Source organism: Crinia signifera, chromosome 4 (genome assembly GCF_055691185.1).
Source record: "Crinia signifera chromosome 4, ASM5569118v1, whole genome shotgun sequence".
NCBI lineage: Eukaryota > Metazoa > Chordata > Amphibia > Anura > Myobatrachidae > Crinia > Crinia signifera.
In genome coordinates this window covers 127,076,226-127,100,307 of record NC_139220.1, presented here as the reverse complement: position 1 = coordinate 127,100,307, position 24,082 = coordinate 127,076,226, and the positions used below count along the sequence as shown (strand labels likewise).

General features: G+C 41.9%; 1 protein-coding gene across 1 annotated transcript in view; it reads left to right on the top strand.

The window, feature by feature from the left end:
* UBE2N (ubiquitin conjugating enzyme E2 N) overlaps positions 1-21,584 on the top strand; it is a 43,168-nt gene extending 21,584 nt beyond the window's left edge. The window contains exons 2-4 of the mRNA XM_083182398.1: positions 2,024-2,270; positions 13,597-13,737; positions 20,888-21,584. Coding sequence (XP_083038524.1) covers positions 2,024-2,270; positions 13,597-13,737; positions 20,888-20,928 — 429 coding nt within the window. The 3' untranslated portion in view covers positions 20,929-21,584. The remainder of the gene's footprint in view (positions 1-2,023; positions 2,271-13,596; positions 13,738-20,887) is intronic.
* Positions 21,585-24,082: the final 2,498 nt, after the last annotated feature.

The window sequence follows — 24,082 nt, the reverse complement described above, 5'->3', positions numbered from 1 at the left end:
TGCAGGTAATATTTTGATGTTTACAGTATGGCAGTATTTGTCCCAGTGTTTACAGTTTATATTCCCTACCACATGTGCACACATTTTTTTTTTTTTTCAGAAGCCAGTTAATTTAGCTGTTGGTTTTTGGATAGTGGGAGGTAGCTGTGGCTCTTATAGGAAGCCCATCTGAACACTTGGAAACCATACAAACTCTCCACACCTACCCTTGTAGGAATGAAACCCAGAGTTTTGAGATGGCAAATCAAAGCCACTATGCTGCCCGATGTTAATTCTGTTGCTAACATGACTATAAATGAAGACTGATGGAATAGTTTGTTAGTGTGCCTCTCTTGTAATCTTGTAGTAAGAATTTGTGGTTGAGGCCTAGGTTTTTAGTCCAGTTTATCTTGTTCATGAAGGTCACCTGTGAAGTGTGATGAAGGGGGCCTGGTTTTTCGTCTATTAGTGCTACTCTACAGTGGCACTTAAATGTTTGGCATGCTTTTTTGATAAGTAGAAGTGTCTCAGATGTTGTGCGTCATTTAATATGTGTGATCTTTACAATGCAGCTCATTATCTGCCTGACTTTAAACAGAGTAGACAATATAGTACATTTAATTTGGTATTGTAATCGAAATTCCTAATATGTATTTCCCAACAGGGTTACGTTTTATGAATCTGTTCCATACTTTTATAAAGGATAGGTCTATACCAGTGGTTCTCAAACGCCATCTTCAAGGACCCCCAACAGTGCATGTTTTCAAGGTCTTACAGAATTGCAAGTGAAATAATTCACTCCACTTGTGAATCTTTTAAAATGAGTTTGCGAGTAATGCGTACACGTGCACCTGCCAGGTGAACTGGAAAATCTGAGCTGCTGGGAGTGAGGACTGCGCTTGGGAACCACTGGTAAAATGTAGTATTTTAGGAGCTAGGAGTTTTTTTTGCAATTATTTCTTTTAGTCATGCCTCATATTTGAAATGCCTAGCAAATGATTGCTTGAAACCGTGTAGTTGTAGTTGTTGAATGGCTCACTTGCCCAGGAATTTATACATGACATACGTCCAATACGCACTACTTCAGCTTGTGCCCCTGTAGATGACCTGTGTTGTACGTAAGCAAAATTCTTTCATACCTTTGCCACAACACTGCAACATGACTGCACAATTAATGATGTGTCATATCATGCAAGACAGGTCGTTATCTTTCTGCATGCTGAAAAGATCAGCAAAGCAAGATGAAGAACAAGCGTGTATGAGCATTGCATCAATATAATTCCCACACACCGTTTTGAAACTTTTGGTCATTCCAATTTGTTGAAACCGGCCATATCGTTTACAATATCTTTCCGTTTGTGGACAGCTTTAAATGCAGAGATTTAGTCATGAAAGGCTTGTACATGTGTAATCTAATCTAAATCGCAATAAATAAAAAAGAAGATATCTAGTATTTGTAGACCACTTTCAAAAGCAGCCTGTATGTACCCTGCATGCAAAAATTTACAATAAATGTACAACTACCACAACATGGTTTGTTTCCATTACAACCGGTGTTCAGCTTGTTCAGAAACTAGAGTGGTAGAAGTTGTTTGACAATCGCTTGAAATAATGTATTGCTGGTGTCTGGGGTGCCTGCAACCCCCAATGCTTATATACATCTATATCTTAAAAGGGAGTTTGGCAAATGTTTTAAAACTGAATAATGCGATCATCAAAATGATTTAGTTACTTGGAACATTATCCCTGTGCAGTGCATTATCCATCTACCTTTTAATTTTGAAATTATTTGTAAATATAATTTATACTGACACTCACATTGAGAAAATGTACTCGCCTTATGTAGCTAAGGATACTGTAATTCTTTGCTCTGAGCTGTAGGGAAAGTGTTAGTGATTGGATGGGAGTATTCTTGAAGTGGTACAACCACAATTGCTTAATGGGAGCAGGTTATGTTAATGAGTGAGAGACCTAATTGATAAGCACATAAAACACGTAGGATGTTTTAATACTTTTAACTGTTATTGCTCCATATGTATTTCAGGAAACCCAGCGCTTAATGGCAGAGCCAGTACCTGGAATAAAAGCTGAGCCAGATGACTGCAATGCACGCTATTTCCATGTTGTAATTGCCGGTCCACAGGATTCACCCTTTGAAGGAGGGACTTTTAAACTTGAATTATTCCTTCCTGAAGAGTACCCAATGGCAGCTCCCAAAGTACGCTTCATGACCAAAATATATCACCCCAATGTAGACAAGTTGGGGAGGATATGTTTAGATATTTTGAAAGGTAAGTTACTTAATTTGGATGACACTCGGGCTAAACCGATATGGTTTTTTTTCTTTCAATTTTAGTCCTGTCCTACCGCTCTCACTGCTGTCATGATATATCATGGGAGTGGAAACTAGGCCCATGGGAGCAGTTACATAGTATACAATGTGTGTTATATTTAGTTGATTGAACTACATATTCTAAACGTCAGCGCCACCAGTTTTAGTGCTTCATCTGCAGTACTCTTCCCATTATCATCATTTAGTGATGAAGGTATTTACTAGAGATGCGCGGATTCGTTTTTATCTGGATTTACTCTGTTCTCAAAGCAGGATCTTCGCTGTTCTCTGTACAAAACGTAACTAAAAAGCAGAATTTATGTATTTAATTAACTTGGCATAACATTGAATAAATAACAAAAATAGAGTACAAATAAAGAGCGCCACAGTTCAACACACATTACAGCTTAAATATAAGTAGTGAGGACTCAATTCAACATACTATAAGAGGCTTGAGGCCAATGATGGAGATGAGTATGCGGACAAAGATGGTCACTGGGGGCCTTATTCTTGTTCACTCTTAGAGACAAATTCCTTCTCAAATGGACAAAACCATGTGCACTGCAGGTGGGGCAGATATAACGCGCAGAGAGAATTAGATTTGGGTGAGTTATTTTTTTTCTGTGAAGGGAAATATACGGACTGCTTTATTTCTACACTGCAATATAGATCTCACTTTGACGTAAAACCCCATCCAAGTCTAATTCTCTCTGCACATGTTACACCTGCCCCACCTGCAGTGCACATGGTTTTGTCCATTTGAGAAGGAATTTGCCTCTAAGAGTAAAAAAGAATAAAGCCCTGAGTGTTTGAGTATGGGAGAGCTGTGAGTGAAATGAGAAGAGGGCTTTGACAACAGGAGGGAAGAGGGCCCTGCTCGGAGGAGCTTACAATCTAGTAGGAAGGGGAGACAGACAGATTACAAGAGGTGCAAGCAAGTGGGTGGTGGCTAGATAGCAGGATATAAATAGGCAAGGGGTCAGAGAACCAGCTAGTTCATGCAGTGGAAGGGTATGCTTTGATGAATAGGTGGAGAGGAAGGTAAGCCTGGCTGCAGAGTTGAGTACAGATTGGAGAGGAGCCAGTTGGGATCGAGCGAGGCCTGTTAGGAGAGCATTACAGTAGTCAAGCCGTGAGCTGACCAGTGAGTGGATGAGAAGCTTAGTTGCACTCTGTGAGAGAAAGGGCCTGATGCGAGCAATGTTGCATAACTGGAACCGGCAAGAATGGGCCAGGGCTTGGATGTGGGGTACAAAGGAGAGGGAGGAGTCGAGTGACACCCAGGCAGCAGAGTTGGGGAACAGGGGAGATGATGGTGTTGTTAACAGTGATAGAGATATTAGTAGGGGGCATAGCACTGGGTGGGGGAAAGATAATAAGTTTGGTTTTGTCCATATTCAGCTTCAGAAATCGCTCAGACATCCAGGTGGAGATGGCAGAGAGGCAGTTGGAAACCTGAGAGAAAACAGTGGGGGACAGATCAGGAGAGGAGAGGTAGATTTGGGTGTCATCAGCATAGAGGTGATATTGGAAGCCAAAGGAGTTAATGATTATGTTCTAGCTTTGCCACACGTTGTGGGGCATGTTGCTGATTGTTTTTAGACAATTGTCAGGCAAGGTCACTTGACATTTGACCACACCAAGCACTGGAATTTGCCTGACATGGGCTCATCTAATATGAATGTGTTAGAAATAGCCATCTGTGGTTACTGGAAGCAAAGGAAATATTCTCACTGTGGGCTTCTTCTTATATTTATATATGGTTATATGATAAAATTTGCATCTGACAGCATTTTTGGAGACAAATAGAATACGTAGGATCTACTGCATGAAAAGTCCTTTATGCACTGAGGTCATGGGTTCGATTCCCCAATGACTCTAACTGTGCGGAGTTTGTGTATTCTCCATGTGCTTGCGTGGGTTTCCTCCGAGTACTCCAGTTTCCTCCCCAAGCCCAAAAATATACTGGTAGGCTAATTAGCTCCCAACAAAATTAACCCCAGTATGTCTGTGCATGTACATGTGGTAGGGAATATAGATTGTAAGCTCCACTGGGGCAGGGACTGTTCAAATATTCTCTGTAAAGCGCTGCGGAATCTATATGCGCTATATAAGAAACTTAATAAATAAATAAATGTACCTCACATTTGGGTAGTAATTAAAAAAAATACATGTATGGCTGTAAAACAGTTTCTTATATTCTGCATTCACACACATTCATATTCACACACATTCTGCAGCGCTTTACAGAGTACATTTAACTATTCTCATTTGTCCCTTCCTCAGTGGTGCTTACAATCTATATTCCCTATCACATGCGCACACACACTCACTCATTCATTCTAGGGCTAATTTCATTGGGAGCCTATTAAACTACCAGTATGTTTTTGGATTGTGGGAGGAAACCAGAGTACGCCAGCATGGGGAGAATATACAAACGCCGCACAGGGCCAAAGTGGGAATTGAAACCATGACCTCAGTGCTGTGAGGCAGTAATGCTAACCATTACACAGTCTGTGCATGTTTTGTTGATAAAAATATAATCAAACTGTTTAAGCCTTTAAGAGGAAGTTCTGTATTTTACATTTCCTATCGCAATTATGTGTGTGTGTGTGTGTAGTCAGACAAAGGAAAATGCCGATTTTAAACCTTCACAAAAGGTACTGTAAATGCTAATCAAAATGTTAGTACATAATCTAGAAGTTAACAGAATACAGTTTTTCAATTGTTTTTTCTTATATATATATATATATATATATATATATATATATATATATATATATATATATATATATATATATATATATATATATATCTCATCAAGATAGCAACCGTCGTTTTTAGTTGAAATTTGAAACCTTGGTGGGTCATTTCCAGCATTATCGCTGCAATTGACTTTTTTTCATTTGTTCGTCGGGAGGCTTGCCACCTAGCAACAGCTGGTGGGTTATGGTGTAAGCCTCCCGACATACGCTGGAATGGTATAGTGAAATAAAATTTTCACTTACCTTACCACAGCCAGGGGAGTAGGGAGCTTAGCTGCTGATGCATGACATGTGCACAGGCAGTGCACATATACTGCAGGTCATGCAGGTGCACTCTAGTCACATGCACCTGCTGTATATAAGGCTAAGCTCCGCCCCCTGAGGTCAGATTTTACCTCAGCGCTGAAGGAAGGAGGAAGCTGTGTCTGTGTCTGCTACAGCAAAACAAACGGCCCTCCAAACATTACATGGCTGTGGCTGCTTATACCTCCTCTTCCTCACAGAATGAGGTATTATTTAAGAGGAGAAAGTTATTTAACCCTGTCAGGTCGGAAGACAGCAGGGAAGTTTCTGTGGAGAAAGGAGAGCCCAGTCAGGCAGAGTTTCTTCAAGAGATGCCTGTTCAGGCATAACATCTCTTTACCAGGTATTGCCTGCAGTAGGAATACCTGAGAGGTCTGTAAAAGGAGAAAGGAGAGCCCAGACAGACAGAGGGCGGTATTCAATGAGGCAGAATCGCCAAGTTTTATGGCGATTCTGTGTTTTTTTCGTGTGTGCCGGCGATTTTTGGAGCTGAAAAAGCGAATCACCCTATTCAATGACCTCTATTCGCCGATGACGACCGGTGAATGAAGCCCCAATCGCCAAATGTTATTCTCTACAAATCGCCGGTTTTTGTCTATAGGAATTTTCATGGGGATTCGCCGGTAGTCGACGGGAATCACCATGAATCGCCAAAAGTGTATTCAATGAGAGGTTGGCGATTCTTATTTCTTGTTTCATATCGCCGTTCCTCACCGAGTGTCCCTCGTCATCTTTTTGTGGTGAACTTTTATAGGAACCTGTGAAATAATTGGTTTTAAGTGTTTATTTTCACTCTGCAAGTGTAATATAATATTATTTGCTGCCCTTGTGTGATGTGATGGTCGTAGAAGTGCTATACAAATATATATTTAATTTTTTCTGGTATTTTTTTTTTCTCCCACAACGCACTGTTCTTACCCATGGTGCACCTCACTTACCCATGATTCTCCTCCCCACCTCACTCCTTCGTTTGGCCTTTGAGGAGATTACACAGCTTTTGCAGTCTGCTGTATTGGAATCGTTTTTTCAGGGTAATTTGCATTTTTCTTGCATTTCACTGCAATTTCTTACAGTACTGAAGCTGTTTAGGGAAACGCCGGATTGGCTGAGAATCGCCGTTGGGGGCGGCGATTCTCAGCCACGTTGAATAGGGTGACACAGCTAGTCCCGGCGACTCCCGACGCTTGGCGAATCGACGTAAAAAACCGGTGAATGGCTGGCGAATGTAAAATCTGAATCGCTGTGACCAACGATTCAGGTCATTGAATACCGCCCAGAGTCTCCTTCTCCCCTTGCCTATCCTCACAGTGTTGTGGAAAGGCACAAAAATAAACAAACAACAGTACATGTTTCTTCAAGAGATGCCTGTTCAGGCAATAACATCTCTTTACCAGGTATTGCCTGCAGTAGGAATACCTGAGAGGTCTCTAACAGACCACCCTCTCTTGCCCATGGCCGGCACATTTTCCTGCCTGTCACTGGCAGTATGCTCAACAACAAGCTTATAACAGGGACTAGTGCTCAGAAAAGGGACTAGTCACCACAGTACACAGTCCCCAGCTAACTCACAGGGAGTGGCTTGGGAGTTGGAGGATGTAACAAGATCCAGTGAATCCTCTCACAGGGGTGAATATAGTGATTTGCATATGACCTGAGTGGCATTGGCAAGTGAAATGCCCCATTTATGCTATACACAGCACACTCTGCCCTGAACAAGTGCTTGAGGTGTAGTAATTCACCCAGCTGGCTTTTGCAGCCCCTCATTAAGGAGGACAGATTGTTCTCTGTAACACCTGGGCATTCCTGAAATCCCTGCCCTTTTTACCCTAGAGATTGACTCTGCTTTTTCAGCACAAGTGGGGGGAAAAGTGCTGCAAAAAAATAAATAAATAAAAATAAATAAAGTTCATAGTAACTGACACTGTGGGCCAGTATTATTTGCCCTGGATAAGGCAGAGTAAAAAGGGTTCCAGCGAACTCCCTAGATTCCCTGCTTCCAAATGGCCCTATTGAAAGCTGTTAATAGAGCTACCCTGATGATTGGCCAGGCCTTTAATTCTATTTCAAATGCCTGCAGAACTGCCAGCAAGCAAGTGCAGATCTCAGTAATGTAGCTCCTGCATCAGTGGATGTCCCAAACCTAATTCTGATCTTTCAGTCCTGACTTCGTTCATACACAAGGTTAAGTTCTGCTAAAGTCCCCAGCCCTTCAAGGGGCCTGTTTGCTAGGAGGGTCATTCTGTTAGAGCCAGCAGTTTGAACCTAGAGCAATGTGACAGCCACAGAGTGCTCAGAGGAGGCTTCTCCCAGACACAGGTCACGAGAGGTGAAGTGAATACCATCCTAATAAAGACAGAGGATTCCTCCCTGTCTTTCCAGAGCATTGGCCTCCTGTAGGCAGACTACCATGTACAGGTGGGAGGAGGGGCATATTCCCCTTGTTCCTTTTCCTAACCAGATATGCTCCCATCCAGGGAACACTAGTTCTGGATGCTGGATAAATAATGTCCCTGGCCCCTTAACAGGGCTAGATCGAGTCGGCAGACAATTGCAAATAGGATGGGTCAGCTACCATTTCCCTGTAAGGAAACAGGACCTTTCATATAGGCCAGTACTGAATATATATATGAAACCTTGGTCTTTCCATATGGAGGGTTTAGCAGATATACCCTTTAGGCTGGTCCAAGCTAAACATTGTAGCTAAACAGACCCGAAGGAGGCATTGAACATGATACTGGAACATCCAAATCATAGGAGGCTGCTAAGTTCCCTGTGGAGAGACGTTCCATGCAACTGGACTGTAATGGATTTCGGACTGTCCAATGCCCCTTAAGGCCCCCATACACTAGCCGATTTTGGTCAGATTTCAGCCAGATCAGTCTGATCTGGCCGAAATCGGACCAAAATCGGCTAGTTTTGATGTCCCCTCAGATCCGATGCGCGGTCCCGTGCGCATCGGATCTGCGTCGGGTGGTCGGACCTGCTGCACGTCCGACCACCCGACTTGGGACCTAGTGGGGCGGCGCGGCGGTGGAGGGAGCAGGGGGGGCTGGGGACGCGGCGCGGCTGCGGGGGACACAGGCGGCATAGAGCCGGGCAGGGGAAGCCGGCCGGGAGCTGTCAGTAATGAATAAAAAAAAAAAAGCCCATACAATGAATGGGCGGCCTGTGATTGGCTGAGCGCTCTCTCAGCCAGTCAGCAATTGGCTGAGAGAGCGCTCAGCAGCCAATCACAGGCTGCCCATTCATTGTATGGGCTTTTTTTTTTTTTATTCATTACTGACAGCTCCCGGCCGGCTTCCCCTGCCCGGCTCTATGCCGCCTGTGTCCCCCGCAGCGTCCCCAGCCCCCCCTGCTCCCTCTACCGCCTCGCACAGACGCTGTCCCCCGCAGCGGGGGACACAGACGTGTCGCCCGCAGCGTCCCCAGCCCCCCTGCTCCCACCTCTGTAGCCCCCACCCCCCCCTGCTCCCCGGGTTTTTTACATGTGATAAATCGAGACGATTTATCACATGTAAAAAATGGCACATCAAGTGCCAATCTAATCAAGCTCCCCCGGGGAGCAGCCGGGGAAGTTCAGGGGGAAGTCGGGGGCGACTTGTCCTAAGGACAAGTCGCCCTAGTGTATGGGGGCCTTTACATACTCATATGCATCATAAAGGAAGCAATTACACACCTCAGACAGTAAAGGGTTTGATGTTATTATCTACCTAGGTAATCTCCTGGTAGTGCATGCAGAACAATTGTCCCCCTTTTCTCCCAGGTATCTTATCCTGTCGCTCCTCTGGCATCTAGGTTTTCATAAGAACCTTGAGAAATTTGTATTAATACCTTCCCAATCTGTTGTCTTTCTGGGGTCTTTGATAGATTCCTCTTCTTTATCAATAGCGGTTCCCTCAGACAAGTGGAACGCCATACAAGTCTGTTTCTTAGGTGCTCAGTTTTCACTGAGAGACTTGGCTAGGCTGATAAGGAAAATGAGAGCCTCAGATCCTGGGTTTTCTCCACGTACCTCTCATATGCAGACAATTCCAGAACCTGCTATCATCCCTTATTTGACAGGATTAGGACAGACAAAATGATACTATCTCCCATAGTCCACAGGGAGATTCACAGTTGGAAAACATTTCCTATTCCAGATCTCCCCTACCTCCTACTCCAGACATAGTCATCACATCAGATGCATCCCTCATGGGCTGGGGGGCATTCACCCAGTGCAATACAGTAGGAGGGAAGTGGACCGCTTGAGATTCTAAAGCTCATATCAATCTCAGAGCTAAGAGCTGCCAGATTGGCTATATCCTCTGTATTTCCCTCAGACCCACGGGATAATTCAGTTCAGCTCTGTCTGGACAACAAAACCACTGTTTATCTACCTCAAAAGAATAATAGGCACTTGATCTTGCATTCTCTGTCAGCAGGCAATAAATGCCTGGAAGTGGGCAGTACAGCGGTCCATTCTCCTGTTTGCTACATGCATACAAGAAGAGTTAAACAAGATAGCCATTTTCTTATACATAACCAGTCATACTGTGGATTGAGCGACTCTCCAGTTCCTTCGGAGGTGTAGATTTAGATCCCACTGCTGCCATAACACACCAGAGATCTTTCTCAGAATTGCAAAGACCTTGGGTCACCCACAAGTGGATACGTTTGCAACACCATCAAACGTACAAGTTCTGACATTCATATCCAAATATCAAGGGACTCTCCACATGGATGCTATGTCCTTTTTCGCGGGCTGACATTCCACTTTCATATGCCTTTTTCCCTCTGGCTCTGCGGTTGTGGGTCATCCACAAAATCAAAACAGACGTGTCCAAAATACCCAAATATTTCTGGCATACTCTGGCCCTCCAGAGTTTTGTTCCCTTTATCAACCTTTTTCACAAGGTTCCGGGCTTCCTCTAGGTTCATCTACAGATTGCTTTCAGGGCAGCACAGTTTCAGTAGGAAACATCTTCCACATTGTATGTGGATTGCAACATTACTAGGTTGCAGACCATTCCCAACCTCTCTGCCTTTTCCACGCCTTGCCTGTTTTAGGCCTAGAATAAGATCCAGATATCAATCCATAATTGAATTTCTAGCCTTACAGTCCTCTAACCTTCCTTCTTCAGGCCCCCTTTTCCGAGCCTAGCATAACTCTGGACTTCCTTGCCACCACATTCGAAACAGGTTTGGCTTATGCCAAGATATGCTCATATGGCTTGACTCTAGCTCTCCTTATCCCAGGCCTCAGAGAATAAGAATACTTAAAGGATTCTTTCTAGCTAGCCCACCATGCTATGGCATTCTACCTGGTGGGACATTAATCCCTTTTTGTACTTCTTGGCCACTATACCACCATCTGCAGATATCTTTGGCCTTTCAAAGAAGTTAGCTTCACTGTTAGCCCCTGCCTTTGCAGCCAGAGGGGCTGAGTTTTCGTCAAACCACATATCTGAACCTGGATGACCCCTACGCCAATGGGTTTCCTTATTATTCTACAGGGACACACAAAAACAAGTTCCATGCACACACCTCTGGTGGAATGTGATCTGGTCAGAGACCAGTCAGATCCAGATCTTTGTATAGTTGATTGCCAATCCACTTACTTACCCCTCACAGTACCTGTAAGGAGAGACATCAAACAAACTTCTCTCTCACATGCCAGAATATTTTCATCCTGCCAGACCTTTTTATGACCAGGGAGTGTATAGTTTCCACCATACAGAGTTCTGGAATAGACACTCCACTTCAGAGGCCATCCCCTTCACTGTGACGCAGTTAATTCAATGGCTGCTAGAGGCATACCATTTCAGCCTGTATTGCAAGCTGCACATTGTTCATCCGCTTGGACTTTCTTTAGACATTGCTGGAGGCCTTCTGGTTCTCAAAGAATTGCGTTCCTTAGAGCAACCACCAGGTGTGTGGTAGTCTACCCACCAGCTGTTGCTAGGTGGCAAGCCTCCCGACGAACAAACACTAGTTTGCAGGAATCTATGATCTGCAAACTCTCTTTGTTCTAGGGAATAGGATTGCCACCTAGCAACAGCTCCCACCCTTCCCACCCAGTACCTTGCTAGGTCTGCTGCTTGTTCTCTCTAAGGTTCGGTTATATACCTAACTTATCCTTTGATTCAAGGCACTCCAAAGGCCTAGAAGAAGCAACAAGTGCAGTCACCTAAAGATCAGAAATTAATTATTTCCTCTTCTCTGCTATACTCACAAGTTTGCCTCAGTTTATAACATGCCTGGCTACAATACAGCATGGCAGTTATTTCAGTTGTTGGTTCCTAGTCCAACCCAGTTTCATTCTTACACCTTCCAGTAGAGTTTCTCAGATCTGATCTATGTTCGTTATGAATGTTCTAGTTAACATTTATTTTTGCATACAATGGTCTTTGCATACAATGGTATTTCTCTCTTGTTCCAATTTAGGATTGCCATCTGTAAGCTTCTGTAAAATCTGACCTCAGGGGGCGGAGCTTAACCTTATATACAGCAGGTGCATGTGACTAGAGTGCACCTGCATGACCTGCAGTATATGTGCACTGCCTGTGCACATGTCATGCATCAGCAGCTAAGCTCCCTACTCCCCTGGCTGTGGTAAGGTAAGTGAAAATTTTATTTCACTATACCATTCCAGCGTATGTCGGGAGGCTTACACCATAACCCACCAGCTGTTGCTAGGTGGCAATCCTATTCCCTAGAACAAAGAGAGTTTGCAGATCATAGATTCCTGCAAACTAGTGTTTGTCCGGCTATGTTGAGAAGCAGTATTTTTGTTACTTGGTGGAAACAAATCCGCTTCATGACAGCCAACGTGGTCAACTCCAAAGCGTATGTCTACGAACCTCAACCACGGACCATTATTGAACTGAAGGATGGTATACGCTGAGAAATTACTATATCCTATTAAAAATAAAATTAAAATAAACTATTCAATTTTTTTTTTTGGGCTCACATTGTGAGGCTATCGTTTAGTTTATCTCTTAAATGGTTTCTTGTCATTTGGCTTTTTAAAGAATGTGTCATTTCACTTAATGTACCACTTTTTTACAGACTAATTTAAAGCTATTCAAAACTCCCTCAAAATGAGTAACGTTATATTACCAGTTAAGGAGAAAAATACAAAGAGTAAAATGTCTTAAGACAATGTACCTATTACTTAAGTAATAAAAGGTTAAAAAGTATAATTGGTTTGGATGAGACACTGGCATCTCCTGGTAAGTGACTTCTTGGAGCAGTGGATGACCATCTGATCGTCCCGGGCAGCAGGATCGTCACATTAAATGTAACGCATGCGACCTGTTCCCTGCCATCGGGAGGGGGGCCAAATCCGGAGAACATATGTGCAATGGGGGGGGGGGGGGGGGTGCTTTAGAACTTGAACATTGCTGTACCATCTTTAAAAAAACGAACAAAAAAAACTTTAAGGTAGGTAGATTCTACTAACACATTAGCTTATATTACTGTATAACACAGTGGCAGCATAACATTTATGGGGGAAATACATATGTTTTGGCTCACCTCATACATAAACTTTTCTCAGTGACCTAAATTGTAAATAAAGAGAAATTTTAATAGATCTGCTTCTATTGTGGTCCATGTGTGCTAACAACCAGTACATCAATAAAGTTTTCCTCACCCTTATGCTGAGCTAATTTTACCGTGACTGACTTAATGGTTGCTGTAGTTTAGGGCAGTGTTTCCAAACTCTGTACTCAAGATGCAGTAATAGGCCAGGTTTTAGTGATATCCTTCCTTGAGCACAGGTAATGAATTCACCTCTGCTTTAATATGATAAAAATAGATAATAGGACTGTAAGCATGGTTGGGTACACCTCTGGTAGGGGGTTATTGTCTTGTACACCCAAACCTCTAGGCTATTTTCAGTTTTTTGGTTCCTTCTCTCCTGCAGTGCACTGTACTTTAAAATGTCAAAACTACTCATACAGTTGAAACTTTCCCGGTTCACAACATTATTTGAAGGGTTTTTTTCTTCTTTTTTTTTTTTTTAAGTTTGATCTGTCACTTGAGCATGTTATTGATGATCAGGTGTTCATGTATGTGTTTTTTATTATTATTATTTATTTTTTAACGTTTCAAATTTAAAACCATGTACTTTCAGAATCCTAAAGCATTGCTGCTTGGTTTTATGTGCAGGCCATGCCTTGCTCTTGCTCTGTGACTATTATTGTTGAATGCACTTTTCATTTACTGTATCTGCAGATAAATGGTCTCCAGCTCTTCAAATCCGTACAGTGCTTCTGTCAATTCAGGCTTTGTTAAGCGCACCCAACCCAGATGATCCATTAGCGAATGATGTAGCCGAGCAGTGGAAGACAAATGAAGCCCAAGCCATAGAAACAGGTATTCTAACATGGGGACATGCACTGAAATATATTCACACTTTGTTAGTTTGGCAGAATTAAAGTGTCCTGATATCTCCTCATTTGTTTCATGGTTCTATGTGGTAAAGTGAGCAGTCATCGCTTCGTACTGATTTGCAGTGTACTGCTGAAACTGTTGCCACACAGGGAGTGATTGTTTGAGGAAGGTTTGTGAACTTTTGCTTTTTGAGGCTGCAAACCAGATGTTCCAACATTGGGCGGTATTCAATGTGAATACCGGCGAGGTGCAGCGAATCCTGTTTAGGATTCGCTGCACATTCGCCACGTTCCGGAGCCTCGCCGGCTCCGGTATTCAACAAATCAGGGGCTCGCTGCCCCAGACCGGCGAATATGAGCTCCTGCGGCGAACGCCGCAGGGAGCCTGAGGACGGTGGCAGGCAGGGAGATGGAAGTCTCTCTGCCTGCCCCAGAGCGTATGTGGGGGGGAGGGTGGGCTCCCCGGGTGCCAGGCAGCACAGGCTGCCCCCCGGGGGTGCCAGCAGGGGACCGGGTATATTCACTACACTCGATCGTGCATATGTAACGATCGGGTGCAGTGAATATATGAATATCTAATGAGCGGCTCAGCTCCGGCGCGCCCTGCTGGCTGCGGTGTAAAAAAATATATATATATATATATTTTTTTAAATTAAATATATATTCATGTGCTTACATGAATAAAAATAGCATGCCCCTCCTCAGAATAAAATTCCTGATTTTTTTTTTTTTTACACCAAATGTAAAAAACAAAACACTTTAGGTTTATTTTAAAAGTTCACATTCCACTTCTCCATAAAAAGATAGCGATTGCTACTCGGTGAATCATGGCGAAAAAACCTTCAAATGTATTCGCCATCTGGTCATTGAATAGGGTGATTCACCGTTTTAGTCAGAAACTCGCCAAACAGCACAAATTCGCCATAAAAACATGGCGAATCGGGCTCATTGAATACCGCCCATTTTGTTATCTCCATCCTTGACCATGGTCCTTATTCAGCCTGAGTAGCGACAGACTTAATCAGTGCTGTGATGAACCATGGCAGATCAGGGCCGGAGCTGATGTCCGAGTTCCTCCCTTCAAACACCTGGACATGCCTACAGTTTTCCTGAACACTCCTTGAAAATGGCCAAGTGCCATCTCCAAATGCTGACCGTCTGTCAATCGCCCTGCATATGGCTTCCATTAAAAAGCTGGCGCTGGCTTTTGCAGGGCGTTCATGTGCACTATGATGCATGCACAGTAGTTTAATCTCGCGGGTAGTAAATTCGCAGCCCAAATATCGGGTCTGAATCAGGTCCCACGTGTCACAAAACAGGAAAATCAGTGGTACTTGTAAGACTTAAAACGTATTATTGTCTCTTGGACATACCAACGTTTCATGTGCCCTTTTGCAAGGTGAATAAAGCAAGTAGTGAACAAAAGTTTAAAAATTGAGACGCCCAACATGAGAGAGTGCAGACAGGGTACCACTATGTCCAGAGCGGCTGTACCCTGTCTGCATGCTATAAGATAAGCTTTGTTAATGATTTGCATTTTTCGCCTTGACAAAGGGCGTGTGCCCTGCAATTATGTATATCCAAGAGGCGTTTAATACAGTATAACATGTTTTAAGTATCCTTAGTGTCCAGTATATTTTTTGGAAACTGGAGTACCCCTGCAAGCACAGGAAGACATTCACACAGGCCCTTATTCTTATTCCTGTCGGTCCCTGACATGTTTGCACCAGGAACCGTTGGTGAAGTACTGCGCATATTTTCAGGGCTTCTGTGCGGGCACCTTCGCGTGGGGGTGGTCATGGTGCTGGGACATGGGAATGGACAGCATTTCATGAGTGTCCCCATGCAAACACTGGGTGTTCCCATACAAATGTGGCCGTGATGCAGTGTCTAATGCTGGCCACACATCAGACCAACTTTCCTCCAACCATGGTTGGATGGAATAAAAACCTGGTACTGGGTAGGAGCAAATGTAATTAAATAATTTGTTTCCCAAATCAGCAAAATGGACAACAACTGTCACTCAGTCAATTTATTGTAGTTGGACCTATTTGTTTTAAACAATGTAACTGAATGTTTTTGTCCATTCTCCTGAGTTTGTGAGCAAATTGCTTTATTGGCATTTGCCCCCATACAGTACCACATTTTCAGTCCAACCAACCAACTAGTTGGATGGTTGGAGGAAAGTTGGTCTGATGTGTGGCCAGCATTAGTCCTGGAACCTGCAAATATAAGTCAGTCTCCACTGACTTCTATTTCTGAGCCCAGGAGAAATCATTTGATGGTTGCTGACCAACAAATGTTTTCTCCTGCTGTGGGCACATGTGACAGGATGTGTTTTCATGGTTGCGAGGAGATACAGCATGCAGCACTGTTTAGAAATGACACCAAATCCTGTGTATTGTGATTATTTTGTCAGGATACACCTTACACCAATACTTGCTATAAATAAACCATGCCAGGAGCTTAACACAGACACGGCACTCTGGTATCCTAAACGTGCACAATTTAACAATTAACCCCTTCGGTGGTATGTCCGCAAAATTTTCCAGGCTGCGCTGCGGGCATGCCCCTGTGTGAGTGCCCAACTGTGTATGAACACACGATGTGGGCAGCAGCCTCGGGATCAGCTGCAAGAGAGCAGCGAGAGCCCCTTCAGTCGTGACTATTTCTGGGGCAAAAAAAACACCCTGGGAAGTGTAATGCCCCAGAGAAACCCACCACTGAGAGGATTAACTATCATCATGACCTGGGTATTAATTAAAATACAACCAGGTCAATTAGTGCATAGAATTTTTTTGGAGAACATACTAAAAATACTATCAAATGTATCAACGTAAACTTGTAACAAAGTAGCTGTATTCCCATATTATGTAATCATAGTTAAACTAAAGTGCATTAATTAAAAAAACCTTGCTAATACTGCTTTCAGAAAAATACATGAAGACCTAGAGTCATTTAACCCCTCCTGGGACATAGCCTCTAGGAAAAATAACCATGTGGACTCCAGTTACATGTAACACTGTTTAATCGCAATAGATTAAAGTGGGGTCGATTGCAAGTGACACAATTGATACACTTATAGCATCATGTATTTTTTGTGGAAGCAAAAACCCACGGTCACTATTTAATAATGTCTAGTAATGACTGATTTGACAAGACTTCTTGTCTGTGTAAAACATGGCATTATCTGTGTCCTATGTAGTGGAGATAAATTGGTCATCCCTTTTGCCCATAACTGATTAGTTTGCTTTTTCACTTCTGGACTGCATATGTTATAATGGTTAACCCATGGGATTTAAGTGTATAACCCCCCTGGTGGAATTTGGTGCTTAGTGATTCCAGTTGTTGCTCGGCCTCATTCTCCTCACTTGTGATGCGTCTAACCCTCAAGATCTGGGAATAAGTTAAACCTGTTTTTAACACATGGATGACAGCTATTATAGTGTAGCATATTATTAAGGACCGTGGGTTTAGTAAAATAAAGAGGTAAATATTCCTTTACCCTAATGGTAACATCAAGGAAGCTAACCCTCTCTGGGATAAATTCATACAAAAATGTAAAAGGCTGTTCAATCATATTTTGCATTTCCAGTAGGTTTATCAGATCTTCCTTTGGTTCAGACCAAATGATATACAGATACTTTATAATCATAATCAGATTTGTTTATGTCTAGTAATATCTGTATCCATCTCTCAACTGTAAACATATAACTATTAGCAAATGATGGTGCCACAGGCGAAGCCAAAGCACATCCTTAACTTTGTAAATAAAAATGAGCATCAAACAAATAGTTACATGTTATTGTTAACCTAAAAAGCTTTACATGAAAAAAAAAAACTCTAATGGAGGGTACACACGATGAGATATGCACTATTTTTCTATTGAATGGTTTTTCTACAATCAATGCAGATTCGACCCCAATGCGCACTCCCGTGTAGAGTAAATCAAATAGAAAAATAGTCTATGGTCTGCATTTACATACCATTTGATTCCAATCAAATCACAAGCAAAATCGCACCATGTGTACCCACTATTATACTCGGCCCATATTACCATAGTCTTCCTGCTGTACATTTGTATAAAGACTCTTTACGTCTGCTGTGCAGAGCCAACAGTCCTATTGAATAATTTACCTTCATTTATCTTAAAATTCATGTTGTTTAGATGGTAGGAGCAGGTCATCTAAATAAATGGCCACACAATAAAATAATGAAGCCATGTAGCCATTAGCTTGCTCCGGTTCCCTCCTGCGGTCCAAGCCACTGTGTATATAGCTAGGGCAACAAAGGCTGCATTCTGGAGACTTATAAGACAGCAGTAGAATTTACGCCATCGGGTGGGGGAGGGGGGTTTGTGCTTAGAGCTTGCAGCTGCCTCCTCCCTGTGGTGCGAAAAGGACCTGGGTTACCCCTTCACACTGCCCAGCAACCCGGGTCCAACCTGGATGAAATGCATCTCTTAATCCGGGTAGGATTGCTGGACCCAGGATTTTTCCAAACGCCCTTTCACACCACACAATGACCCAGAAAAAACCCGGGTTGGACCTATGTTGTTTGTGCGGTGTGGAAGAGGCATAGCAGTACAGGTTTAAAAGATATCCATGTTTAACCCTTTGAGTGCCAACATCTCTGAGATGTGCAAAATATCCTCTAGAAATGCCAACCTCACTCACATTTGTTATATAATTCACATAAGGAAATGTGTAAAAAAATAAAAAAAAATGACTATATAAGGTAAATATTAAAGGTCATTATGATGAATTAAAAATGTTTCCCAATTTTTACACCTATTTTGACAAATTCACTTGGCACTCAAAGGGTTAAGCACAAATCTTAAATAATGAGCACACGAAACAGTGTCCACTAGCGAACATGGGAACACACAACCCGTACAATCTGAGCGATGTAGCAGATTTGTCATTGTTAGATGGCAAATAGGCCAAAAATCACTCCAGTGTGTACAAATCATAAGATTAAAAGCGTTAATGTAGCCTTTAATTGTTTCGCTCACAGCCACATTTCTATTAAATCTACTGGAATTTGTGTTGTTGTTTTTCTTTGTTTGTTTTTTTTAAATTAACTTTCTGTATAATTCCTCATTAATGGCCTATGGTATGAGTCTCTGGGGTATATTCAATGGATGTCCGATCCATTCCGAAATTCTTTTGATGGAATGGATACGGCATCCATTATTCAATGATTGATGTTCACCCAGCCGGTGCGGGGACCGGTTGAGTGCAGCTGCGGGAGCATGGTAATCTGCTCTCACCCGGCCCGATTGCGGGACAGGTGAGTGCAGCAGGTGGGTACGGGAGGCAGCAGACAGGATGACTGCACCGTATAAGATGCTGCTGCTCACCCGGCGCCGTCCTCCCATCTTTTTATGCAGGATTGAGATTGCCGGAAACATGGCTGTGTTTCCGTCAAAAGCAGGTGGATTGGCGGCTATTCGGCCAATCCACCTGGTTTTCGTCAGGTTGGAACATCCTGACATGCCGGGGGAAAAAACACCTAGCACTGAATAGGTTGGAACCCCTTACGACTTATTAATGTCAATAACTGCCATCTTTTCAGCAAGACTGCAGTTTCAACATCAATTTAATATACCCCTCGGTCTCCTGCATTTAAACCTTTCCCTGTAAGTATAGCACAGGTTCATGATGACCTAACACTTTGCCGGATCAAATTACATGCTTGCAGTTGACTTGAGTCGCAGGGTTAAGTTAGGGCCAAGCAGTAGAACTGCAGCCTTGTGGCAGAAGTTGCATGCTTGGAAGACTAGACGAGGTCTTCCTAATGGGGTCTTTGGAAGCTGCAATACAGTAGCAGCCAGGACACAAATGAAGGCTGTGGTTAATAAAACCCCAATATGTAGATGTTTGTACAGCCATAGAGGTAGTTGGTCACATTTGTTACAAAAGTTTTTTTTTTTTTTTTTATGAGGTCATTATTTTAATTGACTGTTTATTTGTACATTTCATGAGCTGTTTCTTTGCAATATAAAGTTGACATCCATTTTTTAAGTCTCAAAGGGGGAGAGTGTTGTACACAAAACCCCACAAGCTACTGAGGTTATGTACTTGCAAGAGGTTTTACATCAGCCTTTGGCATATTGCCCAGCTTTAATGCTTGATGAATGCAGCTTAAGTGGACGTAAAAATGGTGATAAATAGATCACTATGAGAAGTACACTGTACTCCCTGTGCTTCCTAATGCCCAGAGGACTCTACATGCAGTTTGTTCTATTTTTGGTTTGTCAGGCTTTTGGATAATACCCTCATACATGCAAGTATCCCACCTAGCACTCTTTCCCAGGTTACCTTTTAGTGCCCACATCTCTGTGAGAGTTGCACAAAATATAAGTGCCAACAGCATGAGATGTGTGCAAAATATCAGCTTAACATGCCAGCATCGCTCACATTTGTTATATAAATTAAAATAAAAAATGTCTAAAAATAGATTATATTTCCTATAAAAGGGACACATTACAGGTCATTGTGATTAATAAAAATGTTTGCTTGGCAATATTCACACTAATTTGACCAATTCACTTGGCACTCAAAGGGTTGAGATTCATCCATGCAGCAAATTCAGTGCAAGGCTCTGTGCAAATAAATATTTCTATTAAGATTTATCTTGTTTATCCACAGACAAAACGCACACACACTGGCAAGGCTCTGCACATGTGAGGACAGACATGTTTCCGGCTGTTTTTGATTTATTTTGTAAATGCAGAGTTCGAATTAGTCCCGCAATCAAAGTCCTTTTAGTTAAATGCAAATATGCGTACACAGTTTATTGTAAATGAAGATACAACATAGACAACCCTTTCTACAACGATGAATGGCTACAAATTTGCATATAACCCATAATAGCGTGTTTTACAAAACCTCATTCATGAAAGTCCCTGACTTTGCATTAGAATTTTATATTTTCAGATTTTTCTGCAAAGAATCTTAAAAATAATCCTTTTCTGTCGTGTTGTGTTCGTGTCGCTGGAATGTTTTTACAGTTAGGCATTCGGCAACTAGAATGTGCTAGATGTAAATGACACCTTTTCTTGTATTCATTACGTAGATGAGCTTATGTGAAGAACCGTTACATACTTGTTTTTCTCTTTTCTTTTGCAGCCAGAGCGTGGACTAGGCTATATGCTACGAATAACGTGTAAATTCATCTTGACCCGCCCTCCCTAAGTGTGCATCACTTTTCTGTTCTGCCAAGACCTCTTCCTTTTTTTGTTTGCATTTAATGGACACAGTCTTAAAAAATACAAAATATTAAAGCCCAGACATGGTCAGTCTTTGGTGATTAAATGCACATTAGAAAATCTCATGTCTTGTCCTAACTCACTGTCGTACCGCATGAGCAGAGGCTGTAGATTTATCATTAGCATGTTCTGCAATGTTCCAGATGGCAAGTCCCCTGTATTTCTCCTCCATTTTTGGCATTGTGGTTTCAGTTGAAGCACTGTAAATGGAGATAGTCTAGGTTAGTCGCAGTCTGAATTTATTTTTTTTCTTCCCATTTTAATTATTTTGTGACCCACCCTTTTATTATTCTCCTTATTATGTTGTCTGGAAGCAGCTAACCTGCACTTTAGTATATTTGCCCCATAGCCTGCCACTTTACATTAAGTAGACGGACAAACTTGATTTGAAGAAACCATGAAAAATAATCAGGAATCCGTTATGAACCCCACCCAACTATGACTAATCTCCTTTCTTTCGAGTGTTAAACCTTCCGAAGCTTGTGACCATTTTGTATGGCTTGTCTTGAAAATCTGTAAATCTTATGTTTTAGTAAAATATTTTTTTTGTTATTCTACTTTTGCCTTTGTACAATTTTTCCTTCTTTTTCCTGAAACACGAACTTGACAAAAAAAACCATATATTCACTTCCCGCAAAGTGGGACTGCTATGAACGTAGAATGTTTTTGGATTTACAGTAATTGTCAATGAAGCTCTTTGCAGAATAGTCCTCAAATTAGGTGCTATTATGAAATGTGAATTATTATTATTATTATTTTAACCCAATGCCATCTATTCAGGGAAAACATGGCTTGGAAAACATGGTAATGTGATTTAATGCCCTCATCAACCGAGAGCCTTAACTGGTTCTACTTAAGGAACCATAATGGGGACATATAAGGTATCTACTGAGACCTAAAACCCAAGCTAAACAGGGAATGACTATGTAAGCATACACAATGCTGGTTCATGAGGTATTATTCGCATGCACATTTATTGATATTAAATATAGGCTGCATACATCTGGAAATTGTTTTGTTTTGATTTTGTATGGAGTTTTAAAACTTATTTAAACGTTGCGCTTTTTTTGTGGATTGTGAAAAAACCTAGGATAGGATGTTTTTTGTTGTTGGATCTATGATTACATTATGGCCTCATGCACTTGGCATAAAGAAGCCTAGCTCCATGGAGGAGGAGGGTGGTGGTGGCAGCGGCACTGTGAAGTAATGGTGCTGTAATATCACTTATGTTGCCAAAGTTTGATGCAAGCTCCACCTTCTGCATAATGATACCACAGACATCCAGGTCCCAGTTTTTCCAACATCTGTAGAGATAAACCCATGGCTAATACCTGGAACCGTGCTTCAGCTATTGCATAATACAACCAATCATTGCTGTATTCTAGTTGTGGTATCCGTATATCATTCATATGTAACCAGAACATAATAGGATTCTCTAAAGCAATGTGTTAACTTTATGCGGCTGAATTGTGCAGATACTTTTCTTATTGTGGAGCATTACTGCAGAAAATTCACGGATTGTAGAAACAGAGACTTTATTCCGCTTCCTGCAGCACACTGCTGTTCACTTCAGTGCAAAAGGTGCGATTGGGGTCAAAATACTGCAATGAACTTTGCCTTTATTTTATCATAATCCATAAGTTTCACACCACACAGGTGCATGGTCACTTAATGAGAAGGTACAGTATACTACTGCTTGATTCAAAAAAGCCAACCTGAATACAAAATGTACATTTATTACACTATAAACCATGGGTCTTCAAACTGCGGCCCTCCAGATGTTGTGAAACTACAAATCCCAGCATGCCTTGCCACAGTTTTAACACTCCCTTATAGCAAAACTGTGGCAAGGCATGCTGGGATTTGTAGTTTCACAACATCTGGAGGGCCGCAGTTTGAAGACCCATGCTATAAACAAATCTGGATTACATGTGGTTTAGAAAATGGAAACCTTATATGGTGAAGAGAAATTACGTAAAGGAGTCCAGTTTCTAATCTGTCTAATGTTCTGTGAAGGAAAATGGATATGACAAATGTAACTCTATTGTAAAGTATCTCACTAATTCTAGGAAGCATTTATAGTACAGGTTGAGTATCCCTTATCCCAAATGCTCTGGACCACGAGCATTCTGGATTAGGGACTTTTCCGGATTTTGGAATAATTTTTTTTAAACATACTTACTTGTCCCCTGGTGGTGCCCCGATGGTCCCTCGGCGTCCACTGCAGGCCTCCAGCACCGTCTCTGTCATCTCCAGCGGACCCAGGAGTGCATTGCGCAAACTAAAACTAGTGTATGCAATACATGTCCTGAATTAAAATATGTGAAAATAACGTTACTGTAAATACCGGTGTCTTGGCAAGTTACCCTACCTTGCAGGTGTTCAGAAGGACCATTTATGCAGCCATAATGGGGACTAATGTGATGTGCTTCATTACGTCCCAAAAAAAAAGGCGCTTTTTAAATTTTTCATCTTTATATATTTTCCAGCTTCCGTTCTTCATTCTGGTGATAAATTGTTAGCCACTTCCTGTAGGTTGGTACATGTTGAAAATTTTGGAGGAGGATTTTATTTTTTCTTTGATTGTCCATCTCTCGATTGGTATAACTCTTAAATAAAATCAATATGCCACCAAACAACATGGTATTGTAGCATTCTGCTCTTGCACTGTTGACACGTTCCCATTGGTAGCTTTTTGACAGCTATATTTCTGTATTCTGGGCATATTATGTTCATTAATATAAATAATTTCTGATCCACATCTGTATTATATGCTATTTTGCTTATTTCTAATAAACATACATTAATCATTGCAGAGTCATGGAAAAGCCAGTGTAAACATATAGTAGGGGGAACATGCTGAACCCTTGACTTGGGAGGATTGTGGTATAGGTTTAAATGATTTACATAGTGGTCCTACAGTATGTATTAGTAATGTAGCCTGGCGGGTAATACTGCAATGTCATGTTTTGTATATATTTTGATGTACTTTTAAAATGATCTGTAACAATATTTAATAGCATTACATGCTGAACAGACTACTCTCTAACAGTGG